Raw genomic sequence first — 17,249 nt, 5'->3', positions numbered from 1 at the left:
CTACACAGCCTCTTCCACCGAAGATGCTATACTACAGAGATCACTTCATGAGTATCACTGATGATGGATTTATAGAGAGGCCTAGATACATGGAGGGCTTTTTACCACACGGCTCCCGAGTGGCTATTGGTCAACTCAGAGTTTCATCACACCGATTGGAGATTGAGACTGGCAGAGCAGCACGGATCCCCCGAGAGGAGAGGGTATGCAGATTGTGCAGAGAGGAGGTGGAGAGTGAGGAGCATTATGTATGCAGATGCAGAGCATATACAGCCATCAGAGAGAGATATCCCATTCTATTCAGAGAGCCACGTTCCCTACGCCAGATCTTTGAGGCAGCAGACCAGCGCATACTGGGGAGATACATTCTAGACATACAGCGCCACAGAGAGACATTATTACAGGCTCAAACAGCTCCAGAGGGGGGGAGACAGACACAGATTACTGCATTTTTTCAGAGATCCATCCCCCTCCCAGCCCCTACACGGCAGGGAATTACTCTCCAGAGAGTAGAGACACTTAGAGCCCGCAGGAGACAGAGGACACCTGGCTTTCGGACACCACGCCTATACCAGAGAGAGATGACAGAGATCAGAGCTCAGTTTCACAGAGAGGGTGCGGAGCGACTGGCTCGCTTCAGAGCACACCCAGGCATGTTCTTCAGGGAGCTGTGGACACCCCCTTCACTGATGTATACCATTTTATACCCCCAGTATGGTACAGGATGGAGCTAGCTAGGTTGCATATCATGATTGTATACTCCATGCATATAGCTTTGCATTTCTCCTAGTAGTAGAGCTCCATCCCCTGCACACCCAGATTCAGCTTTTTTTTGTTCAGTACTTTTTCATTTTGTTGGGATGACAGAGGATACCCCATACAGGTACTCCGATTTGTCTCATAGGCCGAGTTCGGTCTTTTGGAAGACGTTTATAAAATCTTTCTCTCTCTCTCTCTCTCTCTCTCTCTCTCTCTCTCACACACACACACACACATAAGAGCATATATTCACACAAAGCCCTTCGTACTGAGGTTCTGTCAAACCTCCGAAGATGCAGGGCAGACTCAGCCATAATGAAGCCTAGCAGTGAGGGAAGTAGCAAATAGAAAGAATTAGTTCAGCAAATAAGTAGTTGATAGGGCAAATGCACCGCTAAAGATAGAAAGAATAAGCACAATATCAACTGGGCGCAACTCGGACGAAAACTTCACAATGTGAAATCTGCATGTCCGCTAATACGGCTGAATTATATACCTAGATGAATCCAGGAACATGCCCAAATTCACCTTTTAGGAACGTGCATGTTATATACTCATGGTAGTCAACCCACAAGACTATACAACTATCAACTCGATTATGCATAGTATGGACTACATACTATGCTAGAACCCTATATGGGGTGGAGGAAAAAGCAAACTCACAAGACACTTGAGTCTTTTCTCCACAAGTGGGGTGTCCATTTCTAGTTTCATCCCTTTCCCAAGGACAAAAAGATTGTCACATGGTAGAGGGGTTCCTGACAAGGAAAGCCCTTGCCTGGTGGAAAGAGTTACAATAGGAAAACCCATGACGTGGGTTGATTTCAAGAGGGTTCCGAGAAGAGTTCCTGCAAGTCAAGAACGAGTACAACATAGTGCCCAGGTTTAAAAGCATGGACATGAAGAATATGCTTTTTGACACCTATATACAGAAGTTTAGGGAATTGTAGGCACGGGCAACCACATAGATACCATAACAATACTTGGATTCTTCGTGGATGGATTGCCTGATGAGTATCAGCTCCAGATCAAGAATGGTATCTGATATGCTAAGATTTACAATGAGACTGTGGTGAAGAAATAGCCAAAGAAGACCCAACAACCCTCTTTATTGAACCAGCAAGAATCCCAATGTAAACGGAAGTTTAAGCATGCGAAAGATTTTCAAACTCCAACAGAGACCCAAAGTCAACCCTAGACTTCGAGATACCCCAATTCAAAGAACGCAAAGAAAACGAGTAGACACTCCAGGACAGGACATCAGGGGGTCAATACTTTACATGCAGTCAACGAAGACAAGCTGCTTGCAGGCTTTGAGATACCCCAATTCAAAGAACGCAAACAAAACGGAGTACACTCCAAGAAAGAACATCAAGGAGGGTCAAAACTTTACATGCGAGCAACACGGCCACATGAAGACAAACTGCCTATAGGCTAAGAGCAAGTCAAAGTCAAAGCAAAGTCAAAGGAGCCCATTTGACCCAGATTAAGGAAGATCCAGATGTGCGTGATTTTGTTATCCCACCCATGATTTTGTAAACTCATTTGGACTTTATAATATGATGAAAATGTCTAATTATGAAGTGTGTTATTCCACTAATTGGAAGTGATTCACTTAGATTAGATGTATCGGGGGCACATATTTTGAAGGCCATGAGGGTTCTATTGTCAATGTTCCTAAAAGTGAGTGCTTTATGTTCAAACTAGCAGTCGTCAGAATATCTCAAGGTAGCTAACCTTAGTTGTCAATGTGATTAGAGCACATCTTGTCCAAGGATTATTACAAATAGCTTCAGAGCGGGACATAAAGAAGACTCTTAGTCCTCAGGATATCCAACACCTCAAGTGTGTCCCAATTGGAGTTCTTCAGCTCTTGTGCATGGCATTCATATCAACACTGTAGAGTCGAGGACAAGTTGCAGTCTTGGTGGGGGAGAATGTGATGCACCTATCGGACACGCAACTTTCCTCTTGCCTATGCCGTCGTAGGCGAGATAGGCCACGACGGCATAGGCAAGAGGAAAGACGAGTCGGACAACACCATGAACTACTTGGGCAGCAGAAGGCTGGGTCAAGTAGCAAAAAAGGCTGGTCACTCTGCATAGAGTGGTCATGCACCTGGTCAAGCAGGCCAACCAGCATAAGGAGGATGTAAATAGCCCTAAAAACAGGCACATTCCCCTCCTCACTTAATCATCATACAATCCTTCTTGAGTAGTCATGTAGCTACAAAGAACTCATGTGTGCAATTGAAGGCAAGAATTTGTAATAGCCAAACAGTGCTTTGGGAAACAATGGTGATTTCCATGAACTTGGAGAGTTCTGCCTATGTGTCAATCATGTGAATTTTCCAGACAGCCATAGTACTTCCTCTAATGTAAATTGGGCTTGAGCTCTCGCAATTAAAACAAGATTCGCATAGATACTAGTATGTGTTCCTAGGAGCAAGTGCCTCACCCAAGGATGGGCTTCTGGTCTCCCTGTTTCTTCAACACTAGGAGCTCATGGAGGGCGGCTTCCCCACGGCCTTCAATGAGATTATGAGCTCCAGATCTATATATATACGTAGATGAATCCAAGAACATGCCCAAATTCACCTTATATGAAAGTGCAATTTATAACCTCATGGTAGTCATCCACAAGAAAATAAACCATCAACTCCGTCATGCATAGTATAGGATACTACGACATCCCACTAACGTCATCAGTCCCCAATAGTGGGTGTAGAACTTGGCATTAATATATGCTCTCACACACACACACACTCCACTCGCACGCACACACTTAAGAGCATACATTTATACAAAGGTCTATGTACTGAGATTCTGTCAAAGCTCCGGATATACAGAGCAAACTCAAGCCATAATGAAGCCTAGCACTAAGGATCATAACAAATAGAAAGAATTATTACAACAAAAAGGTAGTCGATAGGGCATATGCACCACTAAAGATAGAAAGAATTAACATAATATCAATTGGCTAGTACTTGCAAGAAAGAGACTGGCAGAGGGTTTGATTCACTTGATCCCCAAGGAGGGAGGTGACATGTTGGAGATTCGTCAACGGAGACCTATCACCCTCTTGGGGACAACCTACAAAATTCTAGCCAAAACCTATTGGCATATATGCTATGAATAGTGCTACATGTGAACATGGGCTAACCAAGGGTTTTTCCCCTTGGATATCTGGTGTGAAAGGGCTCCACCACTTTTATTGTTTTTTGATATGATGGAGTTGGCTCCACACATTCCAATGCAATCATCTTTTTGCATCTCATCATCATGTGTGTGCCTTCTTCTCTCTCTCTCTCTCTCTCTCTCTCTCTCTCTCTCTCTCTCTCTCTCTCTCTCTCTCTAGGCTAATGTGCCAAACCCTAGTTCAGCTGCAACCAGCAGTGGTATTAGAGCCACTTCTCCCTACCACGCAAGCTAGCGCCGTCCGACTGACAGCTATCCGTCCGGTGACTGTGAGGCATCTCACACATATACATGTATATGTATATTACGTCCGGCGGCTCTGTTCCCTTCCGGCGACTGCTCTATCCATTCCGGCTTACAGGTGGCCCTATGCTCCCGCCGCCCTTCTTGGCACGCCCCACCTGCTGCCGCCCGTTTTGCCTCCTTTCGCAGTGGGGCTAGTGCCCAATGCACCACCTCCGCCTAGCCACCCGCCTGCGCTCACACCACAGTGGGACAGCTTACCCCACTTTGCAGCTTACCTGGCAACTAACGGAATTTTGATAATTTTGGGCCCCCTTCCGTCCAGCACTTCCGCCGTCCGGCAGGTCACCATCCATCGCTTCGTCGGGACTTCCAGTGCCGCCGTCATCGTCAATCACTTCGCTGGCACCGTCGTCGTTCGCCGCCAGTTCAACGTCCACCGTCCCCCCTGCAATTCGTCGTCACCATTCGTCGCCTGCCTATTGTCACTGCCCATCACCCTCTCCTTTCGCGCCCACCTGCCTGCTCGACTGTTGTCGTCCTTGTGCTCCATCGCATCACCTACAAAGCGACCACCTTTGCAGTGTGGTCAACCTTGACGGCCTGCCCCACGCCCCTCTCCACAACTCTACAGAGGCAGATCTGCAGGGCTTACAGGTACTTGTTTTTGGGTACTATTCTTGGGGCTTTTGTGAATCGCATGCTTTATTGCAGAATTCCAAGTGCAAGTAGCAATACAGAGAAACATTTGGTGCAGGGTTCACTGTAAATTGGGGATTTTTTGAGATTCTTGCTTAATTGCATAATTCAAGGAAGACACGACAATTTCTTGCACGCAACTGCAGAATTTTTTACTTAATTGCAAAAATAAAAGCTGCAAGCTTTGCTAAAATTTGGGGGTTTTCAGAAATTCATGCTTAATTGCTCAATTGCAGCCACCAGTAGTGCTATAGGGTACACAAAGATTTGGGGCTTTTGCAATTGGGATAGAATTGAGGCTAACAGCACATAAAAATTTGGGGCTTCTCGCATTTGTGTGCAAATTGGCACATCATTCAGCTCTCTGGTGCCAAAAATTTGGGGCTTTCCATTCTATGGGCCTTGATTGGATGTTTATGCATTGATTGTGCAAAGATTTGCATTGCTTGTGTTGTCAGGACACTCCAACAATTACTACAAACTTGTATTGAGGTAAAAAGTTTGCTCAGGAATCTATGATTGTCTAGCATTGCACTCCGGTGCATTGGGTTTTTGCCTGCGGGTCCTTTTTACAGCATACTTGGTTGCAAGCGTTTGCATATCTCTTGGTAAAGAGATTTAGCATCATGACTAGAAATACAACCGATATATTCGGGGTTTTGTCCCAAGAGGACAAATTGGATGGCAGTAACTACACCCTCTGGAGTTTCATGGTCCAAAACCTTCTTGTGGCCAAAGACTTGTGAGGTTATGTATCAAGTGGAGATGTACGTCTTACAGACATAGCACCTAACACACTTGGCTGTGGTGCTCAGCAAGCTGCAGTACCTACTCCTCCCACACAATAGCAGAAAACATGGGATACATGATGCTTGCTTTGATTAATTTGTCAGAAAAGTGATCAATCATACCACATATCAGGTCTTGCAAGACCTCACGATAAGCTTGGGATGTACATGAAACCATGTATTCGGTAAAGAATGAGGCCAGGGTTGCATATCTCAAGAAGGAACTTGAGAACTTGGACAAGAATGATGGTGATAGTATGGCTCATCGTCTTACGATCTTCGGAAGCAGTTGCTCAATATTGATGAGGTCATTTTTGAAAATAAGCTGGTTTCTAGGACACTATCATCACTGCCAGAAACATCGTTCACTCTATCTATGTGAGGGAACCCAGAACCAATCTTGTTTGAAGAGTTGGTTGGCTTGTTACTATGGGAGGAGCAGAATCGAAAAAACAAATCTTCCGTTTGATGGGGCTTTTGTTGCCCAAGGCAAGGGGGTAAAGTCAAAAGCAATTTTCAGCCAAAGGCTGATTTGGGATAGCCTTCACAAAAGGCTACAAATGATGCAAGCAAGCCCGAGAAAAAGGGATTGTCACTACTGCTAAAAGAGGATATGTAGTGAACTTTGAGAACGACAAGTGCATAGTCAAAGACCGTGAAGGTGGCTATGCAGTAGTCACTTCCGGCACATTGTACCATAGGTTATATGAGCTTGACAGGTTTGACAAGAGAGAGCATGATGCTCATGTGGTTACCACTCTTACACCTGCCATGGCATGCCAGGTTTGATGCTTTTGCAAAGGCATCAAATGGTGTAGGACATGCCTCATGTAGAATTGCCACCAAAACATGTATGTGAAGGGTGCATATTGGATAAGATGCACAGAAATGCATTCCAAAAAGATGGATCAACAAGGGCTGTCCGGAAATTAAAGCTTGTGCACAGTGATGTGTGGTCCTATGCGGACACCATCTATTGGAAAGCATCTATACTTTGTAACCTTTATCGATGACTACTCCAAATTTGCTTGGGTGTATCCCTTGAAATCAAAATCTGATGTATTTGCATGTTTTCAACATTTTGTGGCACAAGCTGAAAATCAACCAGGTTGCAAAGTGCAGACTCTCCGTACAGATCAAGGGGTGGAATACATGTCCATTGTTTTCAAAGCTTTTATTGCAAAAAAGGACAAAGTATTAATGCACGATGCCATATTCTCCTCAGCAAAATGGTGTTGCCGAGGGAAAGAACAAGTCATTGATGGAAATGGTTAGATGCATGGTTAAAGGCAAAGGCTTGCCTCACAAATTCTGGAGGGAGGCAATCATGTGTGCTACACATGTGTTGAATAGATGTCCTACCAAAGCATTGAAAACCATAATGTCATATGAGGCATGGCACAAAAGGAAACCTAAAGTTAATCACTTTAGAGTTTTTGGATGTATTGCTTATGCACATGTACCTCAACAATTGCCAAGTAAGCTTGATGACAAAGCCACTAAGTGCATATTTGTGGGCTACAGTAGTGGTGGTAAAGGCTACCGTCTCTTTAATCCTTCCACACAAAGGATTGTTTCATGCACGTACTAAGCACATAGAGATTCATTATCATTATGTCAGGGAGAGGATACATGGAGGGGAGATCTCATTATCTTACTGCTCTACACATGACAATGTTGCATATTTGTTCATGAAGGCGTTGCCTCGAGAGAAGTCTGAAGCTTTCCACAAAGCTTTAGGCTTACTCTCCTACGGATAGCGATCTACTTCCGACCTTGTGCAAGTTCACATTGCCACTACAAGGAGGATTTATTGGCATATATGCTATGGGTAGAGCCACATGTGAACATGGGCTAACCATGGGCACTTTTCTCCCTTTGGGTTTTTCACCTTGTATATCTCGTGTGAAAGGACACCACCACTTTTATTGTATTTTGATATTATGGAGTTGACTCTCCAACTCCACACATTCCGATGCAATCATCTTTTTGCATCTCATCATCTTGTGTGTGCCTTCTTCTCTCTGTGTGTGTAGTCTGATGTGCCAAACCCTAGTTCAGTTGCAACCAACAAAACCATCAGCCATCAACTACAACCCCACCTCCCAGACTTGATCCATGGCACGTAGATAAGTTTTATCCAGGAAAGGAATATGTTGGATAGCATCTTCACCTTATAGGAGGTGCCGACCACCGCCCATCTACAGCAACAAGACGTGGCCATTCTTTTGCTGGGTTTCAAGAAAGCCTACGACAGGGTGGATTGGGGCTTTCTCGAGTGAACTATGGGCAAGATGGGTTTCCCCGTCGCCTGGATCTGAGGTGTCTCCGCCCTTTAGTGGCACAGCCAGATCGTGATCAAGGGCATTCGGGGGCGATAGGTTTCCAATTTCTCGTTCAATGCGCCACCTATCACATCTCAAGAGGAGCTCCTCGATTAAGAGTTTGCAGATGACACACTGGCCTACCTCTCTAGAGATGTGGAGAACCTTCTAAGGTTTGCAGATGCAGTCAAGATCTTTTACCAGGCCTCAAGGGCACGGATCAACTAGCACAAATCATGTGGATCTTCGGTTAGCTCATCCCCACCCCGGCTTGGCGCCCAGTTGAGTCCTCCCAGTGGATTCCAAGGGGTACCCCAATGTGTTGTCTTGGCTGCAAGTCAGTGAGGTTTTTTTTTTTATTAGAAAATTTGCCAGGCTAACGTTTAACGTTATGCCTGGGCTTTTTTGTGATCCGCGTGCGCTCTGGTGCGCTCTGCTGCTTCCCGAACCTGCACGCCGAAGTTCACGTTCGCTTCCTCGCTGCCGCCCCCCTTTCTCCGGTACGGTACCCGGTACGTCTCTCTCTCTCTCTCTCTCTCTCTCTCTCTCTCTCTCTCTCTCTCTCTCTCTCTCTCTCTCTCTCTCTCTCTCTCTCTCTCTCTCTCTCATTCATTAATCTCCGCTCGTAGGGGGTCGTTCGCCCCTGCTCGCCGCTCCCCCCTCTGTCGCTTCGTTCGCCGTTCGCTGTGCTGGCTGCTGGTACGGTACTGTATGCTTGCTCAGGCCCCCAAGGCAGCAACATAACTCTCTCTCTCTCTCTCTCTCTCTTTCTCGTCTCAATACATATTACATACTATCTACACACACACTCACACATGCATACTTATTACTACCTACAGGCTATGCAGGCGGCGGCACTCGTGTGAGACACAACATGGGGAGAAAGAAATTAGCAGTATGGGATGAAGTGATCAAGAACAAGGCCGACAAAAATTGGCGGTGCAAGCATTGCAACATTGTCTACACCGGCAGTGCACCACGTGTTAGAGCTCACCTTCTCCACATTACTGGCCAGGGAGTTGATGTGTGTCCCAGCGACATTCCCGATGATGTCATTCAGAAATTGGGTGAAGATCCAAGTGTTGTTCGTGCCAGAAAGAGAGCCCGAGTTGAGGTTCAAGGTACGGCACCTTCCATCATAGATTCCTCCCAGACTTCACCATAACAGGATGTTCCCGCATCATCAGTTGCCGGTTCTTCTCGAGCTCTAGCCTCTTTTCATCCACATAGCGGTGGTGCACATCCATCTTTCACCCCAAGCCCTCCACCTCCAAATGTGCCAAAGAAGTCTCTTCAACAAAGTTGGGCCAAAATCAAGCATGAGAATGCAAGACGAAGAGTTCGGCAATACTTCTTCGAGTGCAATGTGCCCTTTGACCATGCTCGCAAGCCGGCTTTTCTACACATGCTTAGTGCGGTGGCGGATGCGGGGCCCACATTCAAGCCTCCATCATATGAGGTTCTTCGCACCAAAGAATTGAAGGTAGAGGTCATGGACATTGAGAAGGAGCTAGCACCAATACGGGTGGCATGGGCAAGGTATGGGTGTACTATTATGTGTGACGGGTGGTCGGACACCAAACGCCGCCCTCTCTTAAATATCCTTGTCTCTTGTTGTCTCGGCACCATGTTCTTGACTGTCATAGATGGCTCTGGGGAGGCACATACAGTTGAATTTATCTATGGGCATCTAAAGGCAGCAATAGAACAAGTGGGAAGCGAGAATGTGGTTGCGGTAGTCACAGATAATGCATCCAATTGCAAGGCTGCCGGCGCACTAGTGGAGAGAGACTATCCACAAATCAGTTGGGTTCCTTGTGCTTCGCATTCGATTGATCTTCTAATTGAAGATGTGGGAGCCATACCATGGGTGGCGGATGTGGTGAAGAAGGCTGAGTTTATGGTAAACTATGTGACAAGAAAGCAACGAGCTCTTGGTATCTATCGGGCAAATTGTGAGACGGAGCTCGCAAAGCCTTCAAGTACCCGCTTTGCCTACCTCTTCATTGTCCTCCAAAAATTGGTAAAATGTCGACGTGGTTTGCGGCGTATGATTACGGATGACAGATGGATTTCATGGGATGGTAGCCGCACCGAAAAGGGCAAAAGATTTGAGGATCTCATCTATGAGGCAGTCTTTTGGCATGATGCGGAGTGCATTGTAGCATTCATGGAGCCATTGATCGCAGCACTATGCCTTAGCGACTCGGAGGGATGCACCATGGGCCTCATCTACGAGTTCATGGAGAAGGTGGGCACGGCCTTCAATGCAAGCAACCTCTTTGATGATAATAGGTATGCTACTTGCAAGTTGTAGGATGTAAGTCGTTCTTTGCTTTTGACTCTTGAGTCTTTTTTCTTATAATGTATTCTAGATTCTAATTTATTGTCTTTTGTTCTAAACTTCTATGTCAAAAGGATGGATGAAATCAAGGAGATATGGCAAACACGATGGGATTGGTTTCATCGTCCAATTCATGCTGTTAGCCACATCTTGCATCCACTTTGGAGACAAGATGCTCAGAGACATGATCGCGAGCTAAATGTGGGATGGAGAGAGTACACCACCAAAGTGGAGAGAGACCCAATAACGCAAGATCTTCTCGAGACCCAGCTTCTTCGGTTTCGCGACATGCATGATGTTGATTTTGGCTCACCACGAGCTAGTCTTCGAGATGCCCAGCTTAAACCTGTCAGTTGGTGGGAGAAGTATGGTGGTGACTGTGCCGAGCTACAGCGCATTGCTATGAGGGTTCTCTCACAAGATTGCTCCTCCGGCGCTTGTGAGAGAAATTGGAGCTTGTTTGCGACCATACACACAAAGAAAAGAAATTGCTTGTTGCTTGCACAATTAAAGCGTCTTGTCTTTGTCAATTCCAATCTGAAGCTTCTTCGAAAGAGGGAAAAAATGAAAGCAATCAATGAGATCAATCCCGACACTTTCAAGGTTGAGATTCGCATGGAGGAGCTAGTGCACCCTCGTGACGAAGAAGATGAAGTGTGGGCTTTCCTTGCAACAGAGAGAGCCTCTTTTGCACATCAGACTCGCACGAGGACCGGCACCATAGGCAGGGGCAGAGGCAGGGATAGAGGCAGAGGCAGGGGCAGAGGCAGAGCCAGGGGCAGGGGCCTTGAGACAGAGGCAGGGACAGAGGCAGAGGCATGGGCAGAGGCAGAGCCCGAGCCAGAGGGAGAGGCCAGCATTAGTGATTGGAGTGTTAGTGAGGAGGATGAGCATGACCATGACCATGGTGGGGATGATTCTAGCTCAGAGTCCGAGTCTTGACTCTGATGAATGACTCATGAGTCACATTTTGTATGCCACATTCCAGTATCTACAGACTAGTGGCTCATTTTTATGTATGGCATATGTTCATTGTTATTATGTTGCGGGCCACTTGCGGCTTCGTCCTTATTTATGTTAGGATTCAGGATTCAAGATTCCCATTTTGTGATTTTAGATTCATGAGTACTCAGTACATTTCATGATTATCTTGTATTCTCTAATCTCTTTAAGCATGATAATGATTCATAACTCAAGTCTCTCCTTGTCTTTCAAAATTAAAGTTTAAAGTTTAAACGTTCATAAGTTCATAAGTTATAACTCCAGTCTTGAGTCTTAAAGTTCAACACTTCAAGTTTCAACTTGTAACATGTATGTGACATGTCTCGACCAAATGTAATTAAACTAGTGTTTTTTATTTTTTTTAAAAACGGCGTTTTTTATTTTGGCCCCGCGAAAAAGACGTATAATACGCATATTATACTTTGCCGTATTATACGTCCCGTCCCGTACCTGGCTGCTATGGATGAGGACCCGCCGCCTCAACCCGGCCTTCGAGGATTACTTTGCGGCCAGCCTTTTCCGGGGGCTAGGACCACATTTGTTTTGCTCTCCGCCGGTCTCCCCCCCGACCCTAGAAAAGGAGAGACTCCGTCGTTCACTAAACTAGAACCCCCGATGACCCTCCTCAGCCAAAGTGGCTAGAGAGAGATTATGGAGATTATGGTTATGGGAGGGCCAAACACTGATGAGATTGCAATGGAATCCAAGCGAGTGGTCGTGGCACGATCCCTTCCGACATCGCCTTTTTTGAGTATACACTCCATCTGGGCCGAAGGATTCCGATGCCAAAGGTTGATAGTACACCTGCAGCAGCAGTGCATTGGCAGACCCAAGACATCCCCACGCGTTTCCTCCGTGATTTTTGAAAATGACTGTGAGGCACGTTTTGGCCATGGAAGATTACTCTTTTCCTTTGCCACATAGCTCACAGGAGCTCAACAGTGCGGTGGGCACATGGCTGGCAGTTGAAGGTCGATTGGCACTCGGTTCTAGGTATGGACACCCACAAGAGTCATAGCGTCATTGCCTTTGGGATTGTCCCAAAGCGCAGCAAGTCTAGCAAAGGATCCTCTGTATCTCCACTATGGACCGAGCATGTACCCATGCTATTACCTGGGGGGCGATAGCCTGGGCCTCTAAGTCAACACTAGCCCTAGCATATGAGGAGACAAAACAGGGCCTCGCCCTTCTCCTCTCTCACCGCAGTATCACAACACCCCCATTTTCAGTAGCCCAAGAGGGGAGGAGTAGCACACGCACGTGTCAGAGGTGGGAGATCATTAGTAGTATTGCAGCCTAGCACATTTGGCGTGCTCGCTGCAACAAGGCCATAGAGGGTACTACCACACCACCCGTCGAGTCCATCCAAAGCATATGTACGGACACCATAAACACCCTCCATGGCCAGTGGGAGAAGTTGCAAGGCGGCTCTGAGCGTATTTAGAAACGCCCACAGGCCTTTGTGCGGATCTGGAGTAGCGGTCATTTCCTCAAGGTCAGAAACAACAAGGTTACTTGGCGTTACAAGCCACCTGTTTGGTTTACCCCCCTCCCTCCCTCCCCTCCCCCCCCCCCCCCCAACCCCCATTGTGTGAGATGGCCTTCCTCCAAGAGCAGTCAGCAACGAGGAAGAGACCATCTTTGTCCCCATCTGTTTTTTCTTCTTGTCTCACTTGATTGAGACTGTGTCATGTGCTTAGCCATTTCGGCTGCATTTCGGTAACTAATGGAAGGATCTTTTCTTTTGGGTGGGGTCGCAGGGGGAAAGGGGGGGGGGTGGGGTGGGGGGATGTTTGTGCAAGTTTTCCGTTGTATATTTTTCTCTGTTGACACATCACAACTCTCACAGCACCAGTAGGTCTATACAGTGAGTGTGAAAGTGTGTGTGAGTGTGAGTGTAAGTGATTGGAGTAGGGCTTATCAGCATTCATTGGCTGCACTGCAACCCAGAAAAGCATACTTCCTCTCCAACTTTGGTGTACGCTTAGTTGATGATGTTGTTGATGATCAAGGCAATGTGGTCTCAGGCTATCAAAAGATATAATCTGGGTACGCATCACACGCATGTATGGCATGAAGTAATTTCTATATTGCAAGATTTTCAGCCAGTGCGTCCACTTGAGGACTAGGAAAGATTAAGACACTCGGAATTGGATAGGCAACTTCTAGATTACTCTCCTTTCTCTTTCATCACCTCACGGCAGCTACAGCTTATAAAATTTTGCTCCCTCCACCTTGGATACAAACACATGCAAATCAGTTGTGGCATGTAAACAAACCTCTTCGCTCGTGGAAGGCCTCTTTGACTCATAGTCACCAGAAGTGAGAAATGGGAACGGAAACATTCAAGGAATGGAAACGGGAAAACGAGTTTTTAGGGGTAGAAACAGTCGTTTCCTGTGACAATATCACTTGGGAAACAAGAAATGGCCATGGAAACGGATGGGGTCTTGAAACGGAGAAAAGCGTTTCTAGGGGCTGAAACGGCCGTTTCCTGTGACTATGCTTTAACTACAGTTTGGAACACCAAATTGCCACTTACACAACAACTTTTCTTGTGGAGATGCATTGTGGGTGCATTCCCAGTTGGCACCTTCTTAGCTAAGAGAAACATTGCACCTACCTCTTGCAAGAGGTGTTCTCATCATCAAGAGACAGTTATTCATTTGTTATGGGGTTGCCCCTCTTCTCGTGCTCTCCTGGATAGACTGTTGGGAAATTCTTCTAGATGTTCGACCCCCTTTCTTCACCTCTGCCAGATTATACGGTTTTCCTTTCCTGAACTAGATACTCAGCTTTGTGGACGATCTACCATGCACGAAATCAGCTAATTTTCTGCAATGAGGAGATCATATGCTTTCCTTTTTTAGGAGGTCTATTTACCTTTCACTCGGAGATTCTTTTGACCTCACAGATCTTTCCTCTCAACAGTTTCCACTGTTTCTGATATCTGAGTAGTAGCTATACCAAGGTGAATGCACCATACAATCCTTAATGAAGCAATGATTTCACCAAAAAAAATGTGTGTGTGTGTGTGTGTGTTACATAAGTATATATCGTACAATCTTGCATGTATATATTTATCTATGTATGCATGTATGTGTGTGCATGCATGAGTATGTATAACTTTTATTTAAAATTTTGCTTCATTTATCACCATAGGAAAACTTAATAGAAATACCTGCAATAGAAGGTGTTCCTTGTGTCTGGGAAGCCTGACGTAATTATAAATCAATGGTAAGAAATACATATAATCAACCACCTTTGCATGAAGAAAGCTATATAATTGTCAAATACTGCAAGCTTGAAAAATTGATCCATGTTACAACCAAGATATTATCACTACATCACAACTTACTGTTGCGTCAGGCTTAGGAGTGTTGCATTTTTTTATATTGCACACTGTTCGGAACGAGTAATTGGTATTACCACACTTTGGGCATGTCCAATCACCATCCGATTTGACATCTTGACCTACATAACGCTTGAGCCGATATTATGAGGAGAAAATCATGCATGTTCAAATTCATTAAATCTTTTAAGTTCCAATTACCTCCTCTTCTTTTACGAGAACCGTTCTCCTCCATATACACTCCAGTTCCAGGGCCGGCAGGAAGCTGTTTACACCCAGGAAAAGCTTTTAAGGAAAATAGCTAGGACACTCAAACCAAGGGTTCAAACACTACCTAGGCTTGTTACACTACTCCCTGGCCGTCAATGGGGACCTATCTAGGCCTCCCATGGTTCAGAATTCTGCCAAAGATCACTTAAAAAGGACAAATAGCTACCGTTGGCCCTCGTGCCATGCCAAAGCTCATTCCATAAGCTCCGTCCATTACTGATGCTGTGCCATATCCTAAACCTGATCCCGCAGCATATCCTATGCCTGCAATGAGTCCCACCACATGAGTTGAAGTGAATAAAGAGTAGTACTTGAATGTAGTTTAGGTACCAATAAATTGTCTAAAAAGGAGTATCCAAATGCAATTGTCCAAAATAAAGACACAAATACAGCCGGCCAAACATACCTCCACCCATGAGAGCGCTTGGAGGAGGAGCATAAGATGATTGCATAGGGATTGAGCTGTAAGATGATTGCATAGGGATTGAGCTGTAAGATGAAGGGATATTCAAAGAGCTGGTGTAATCATATGGTAGACCTGTTGCAGAAGGGATACCCATGGGCACCCCATAATTTGGGCCCAATCCCAATGGCACGGATGGTGACGCACCCATGCCGCCACCCATGTAGAGTGGTGTTGGTATCTGCTCATGAACTTGTGGATAAACTGGCCCCACTCTCTAGCCCACCAGCAGCAGATTTTCCCCCCAAAAAAAAAAGTACATCAGTGAGGAAAGTTTACCATGCCTTGAAAACAAAACTTAAAGAAGCCTGGCCCAACCTAGAACAAACTGTACCTGTGGAGCAGCATGAGCTGGTTTGGATGCTCCACACTTCCGCAAGTTGCATGTAGTCCTAAAAGAAAAATTCACATTTCCACATTTCGGGCAAGTCCAATCTCCCTCTCCTTGTGGAGCTGAAAGATCTCAAACACGGCAGAGCTTAAAAACCAATGTGCTTCCACTTGATTTCCACACAGGTCAAAAACCAAAGAACAGAAAATCATTATACGAAAATATGTCCACTTACTGTCTCCACGTGCACGCTTTTGGCCCCCAGATCCTCTGTAGTCCATCTGTTGGGACAAATCTTCAAATTTAAAATCCTCTCTCTCTCTCTCTCTCTCTCTCTCTCTCTCTCTCTCTACTGGCACACTCCTAATTCAAACGGCTCTATCCCTAATAGGCAGAAAACACACATGCAATGTGCCACGAAAGCAAAAATTTGGCTAGCCCTAGATCAAAAGCTGATCTGGCACTGGTGCCCAACTGTACAGTATACTCTAGAACCACCTGCATGCAAATCTGGCTGAAGCAAGATAGGGTCTGAAACCAGCTGTGAGACTATTGGTGCAATACAATGCAAGTGTGAACAGAGATGAAATATTAGCAGAAGACTACAACACACAAGCATTCACAAGTGTCCTACGCTACTACTCCTATTATGTACAATGAAAAGAATTCCTCCGTACAAAAAGTTAACCCAAAAGGTGAATTTCCCTAGATCTCAATACAATGCCACTGTTGGATGCGAGTGCCCAACCCAACAATGACTGCAGATAAGTTTTCCAGCCTAACATCCTCTGCTGAATAACTCCTGATAAAATCTAAGATATCCAGATAGAAGCCTAAACGCCCCTTACATAGGTGCAAAGATGTAGCATGCAATAGGTTGACCATCATTTTTAAACCAATGAGTTTATGCAATCCACTTTAGTTTAAGAGAGAAGAGTTGAGAGAGAAGATGAGAGTAGACACCAGATTGGGTCCCAATTACCCACTTAAGGGCCCCCTGCAAGCAGGAGTATTTGCTTGTATTACTTTGGAGAGCTTTGTACAATGATATGAATAATGAATGTGGACTGCCAAACACAAGGACAAGGAAGCCCAGAGCCGATCGGAGGGTTTCCGGGAGCAGGAGAGGAGTCTGAGGAGTAGTCTTGCCTCTTTACAACGGCTCCAAGAGAGGTCCCCTGATCAAGGTGGTTCCAAACGTTATGTACTGTACGGATCCGTACGTACTGTACGTTGTTTGGTACGGAAAAAAATTTTAAGGTACGTAAAAATACGTACTATTGGTAAAAATACATAAAATGTCAAAAATTTCAGCCACTTACATTAAATTTCAGTCCATGTCCACATTGACATATAAAACTTTTGAAATAGAGACACAACAAGGTCAAAAACCTACTAATTCAAAAGTGAGAAATTAGAATCACGAAGTCGTCAATCATACTTAATAAGTTAATCGTACTTAATACTTATTACTTAT

The 17,249-nt window shown here is 45.4% G+C and overlaps 2 protein-coding genes across 6 annotated transcripts in view; one reads left to right on the top strand and one right to left on the bottom strand.

Annotated features, from left to right (window-relative positions):
• LOC147628144 (ranBP2-type zinc finger protein At1g67325-like) overlaps positions 1-17,249 on the bottom strand; it is a 57,139-nt gene that overhangs the window by 11,218 nt on the left and 28,672 nt on the right. For all 5 annotated transcript variants that reach the window (XM_086813179.1, XM_086813180.1, XM_086813178.1 and 2 more), the window contains 7 exons: positions 16,008-16,053; positions 15,776-15,894; positions 15,385-15,658; positions 15,145-15,242; positions 14,910-14,973; positions 14,715-14,830; positions 14,538-14,571 (listed from right to left, as the gene is read on the bottom strand). In XM_086813179.1, the coding sequence (XP_086669305.1) occupies positions 14,538-14,571; positions 14,715-14,830; positions 14,910-14,973; positions 15,145-15,242; positions 15,385-15,658; positions 15,776-15,894; positions 16,008-16,053 (751 nt within the window). The remainder of the gene's footprint in view (positions 1-14,537; positions 14,572-14,714; positions 14,831-14,909; positions 14,974-15,144; positions 15,243-15,384; positions 15,659-15,775; positions 15,895-16,007; positions 16,054-17,249) is intronic.
• On the top strand, positions 8,885-11,546 carry LOC147628147 (uncharacterized). The gene is made up of 3 exons (XM_086814058.1): positions 8,885-9,124; positions 9,179-10,305; positions 10,429-11,546. Exons 1-3 carry the CDS (start codon positions 8,885-8,887, stop codon positions 11,294-11,296), a joined length of 2,235 nt encoding a protein of 744 aa, XP_086670184.1. The 3' UTR covers positions 11,297-11,546.

This window comes from Cibotium barometz, chromosome 19 (assembly GCF_041138505.1).
Source record: "Cibotium barometz isolate CiBa-2024 chromosome 19, ASM4113850v1, whole genome shotgun sequence".
In the NCBI taxonomy this organism is placed as follows: domain Eukaryota; kingdom Viridiplantae; phylum Streptophyta; class Polypodiopsida; order Cyatheales; family Cibotiaceae; genus Cibotium; species Cibotium barometz.
Note: the sequence above shows the minus strand (reverse complement) of the source record. Positions and strands in the feature narration are given on the sequence as shown.

Excerpts from the sequence above, each read along its gene's own strand:
- LOC147628147 (XM_086814058.1), top strand. The coding sequence starts at position 8,885 with ATGGGGAGAAAGAAATTAGCAGTATGGGATGAAGTGATCAAGAACAAG. Across the intron at positions 9,125-9,178 it reads GAAAGAGAGCCCGAGTTGAG|GATGTTCCCGCATCATCAGT; the intron begins GTTCAAGGTACG and ends TCACCATAACAG. Across the intron at positions 10,306-10,428 it reads AACCTCTTTGATGATAATAG|GATGGATGAAATCAAGGAGA; the intron begins GTATGCTACTTG and ends CTATGTCAAAAG.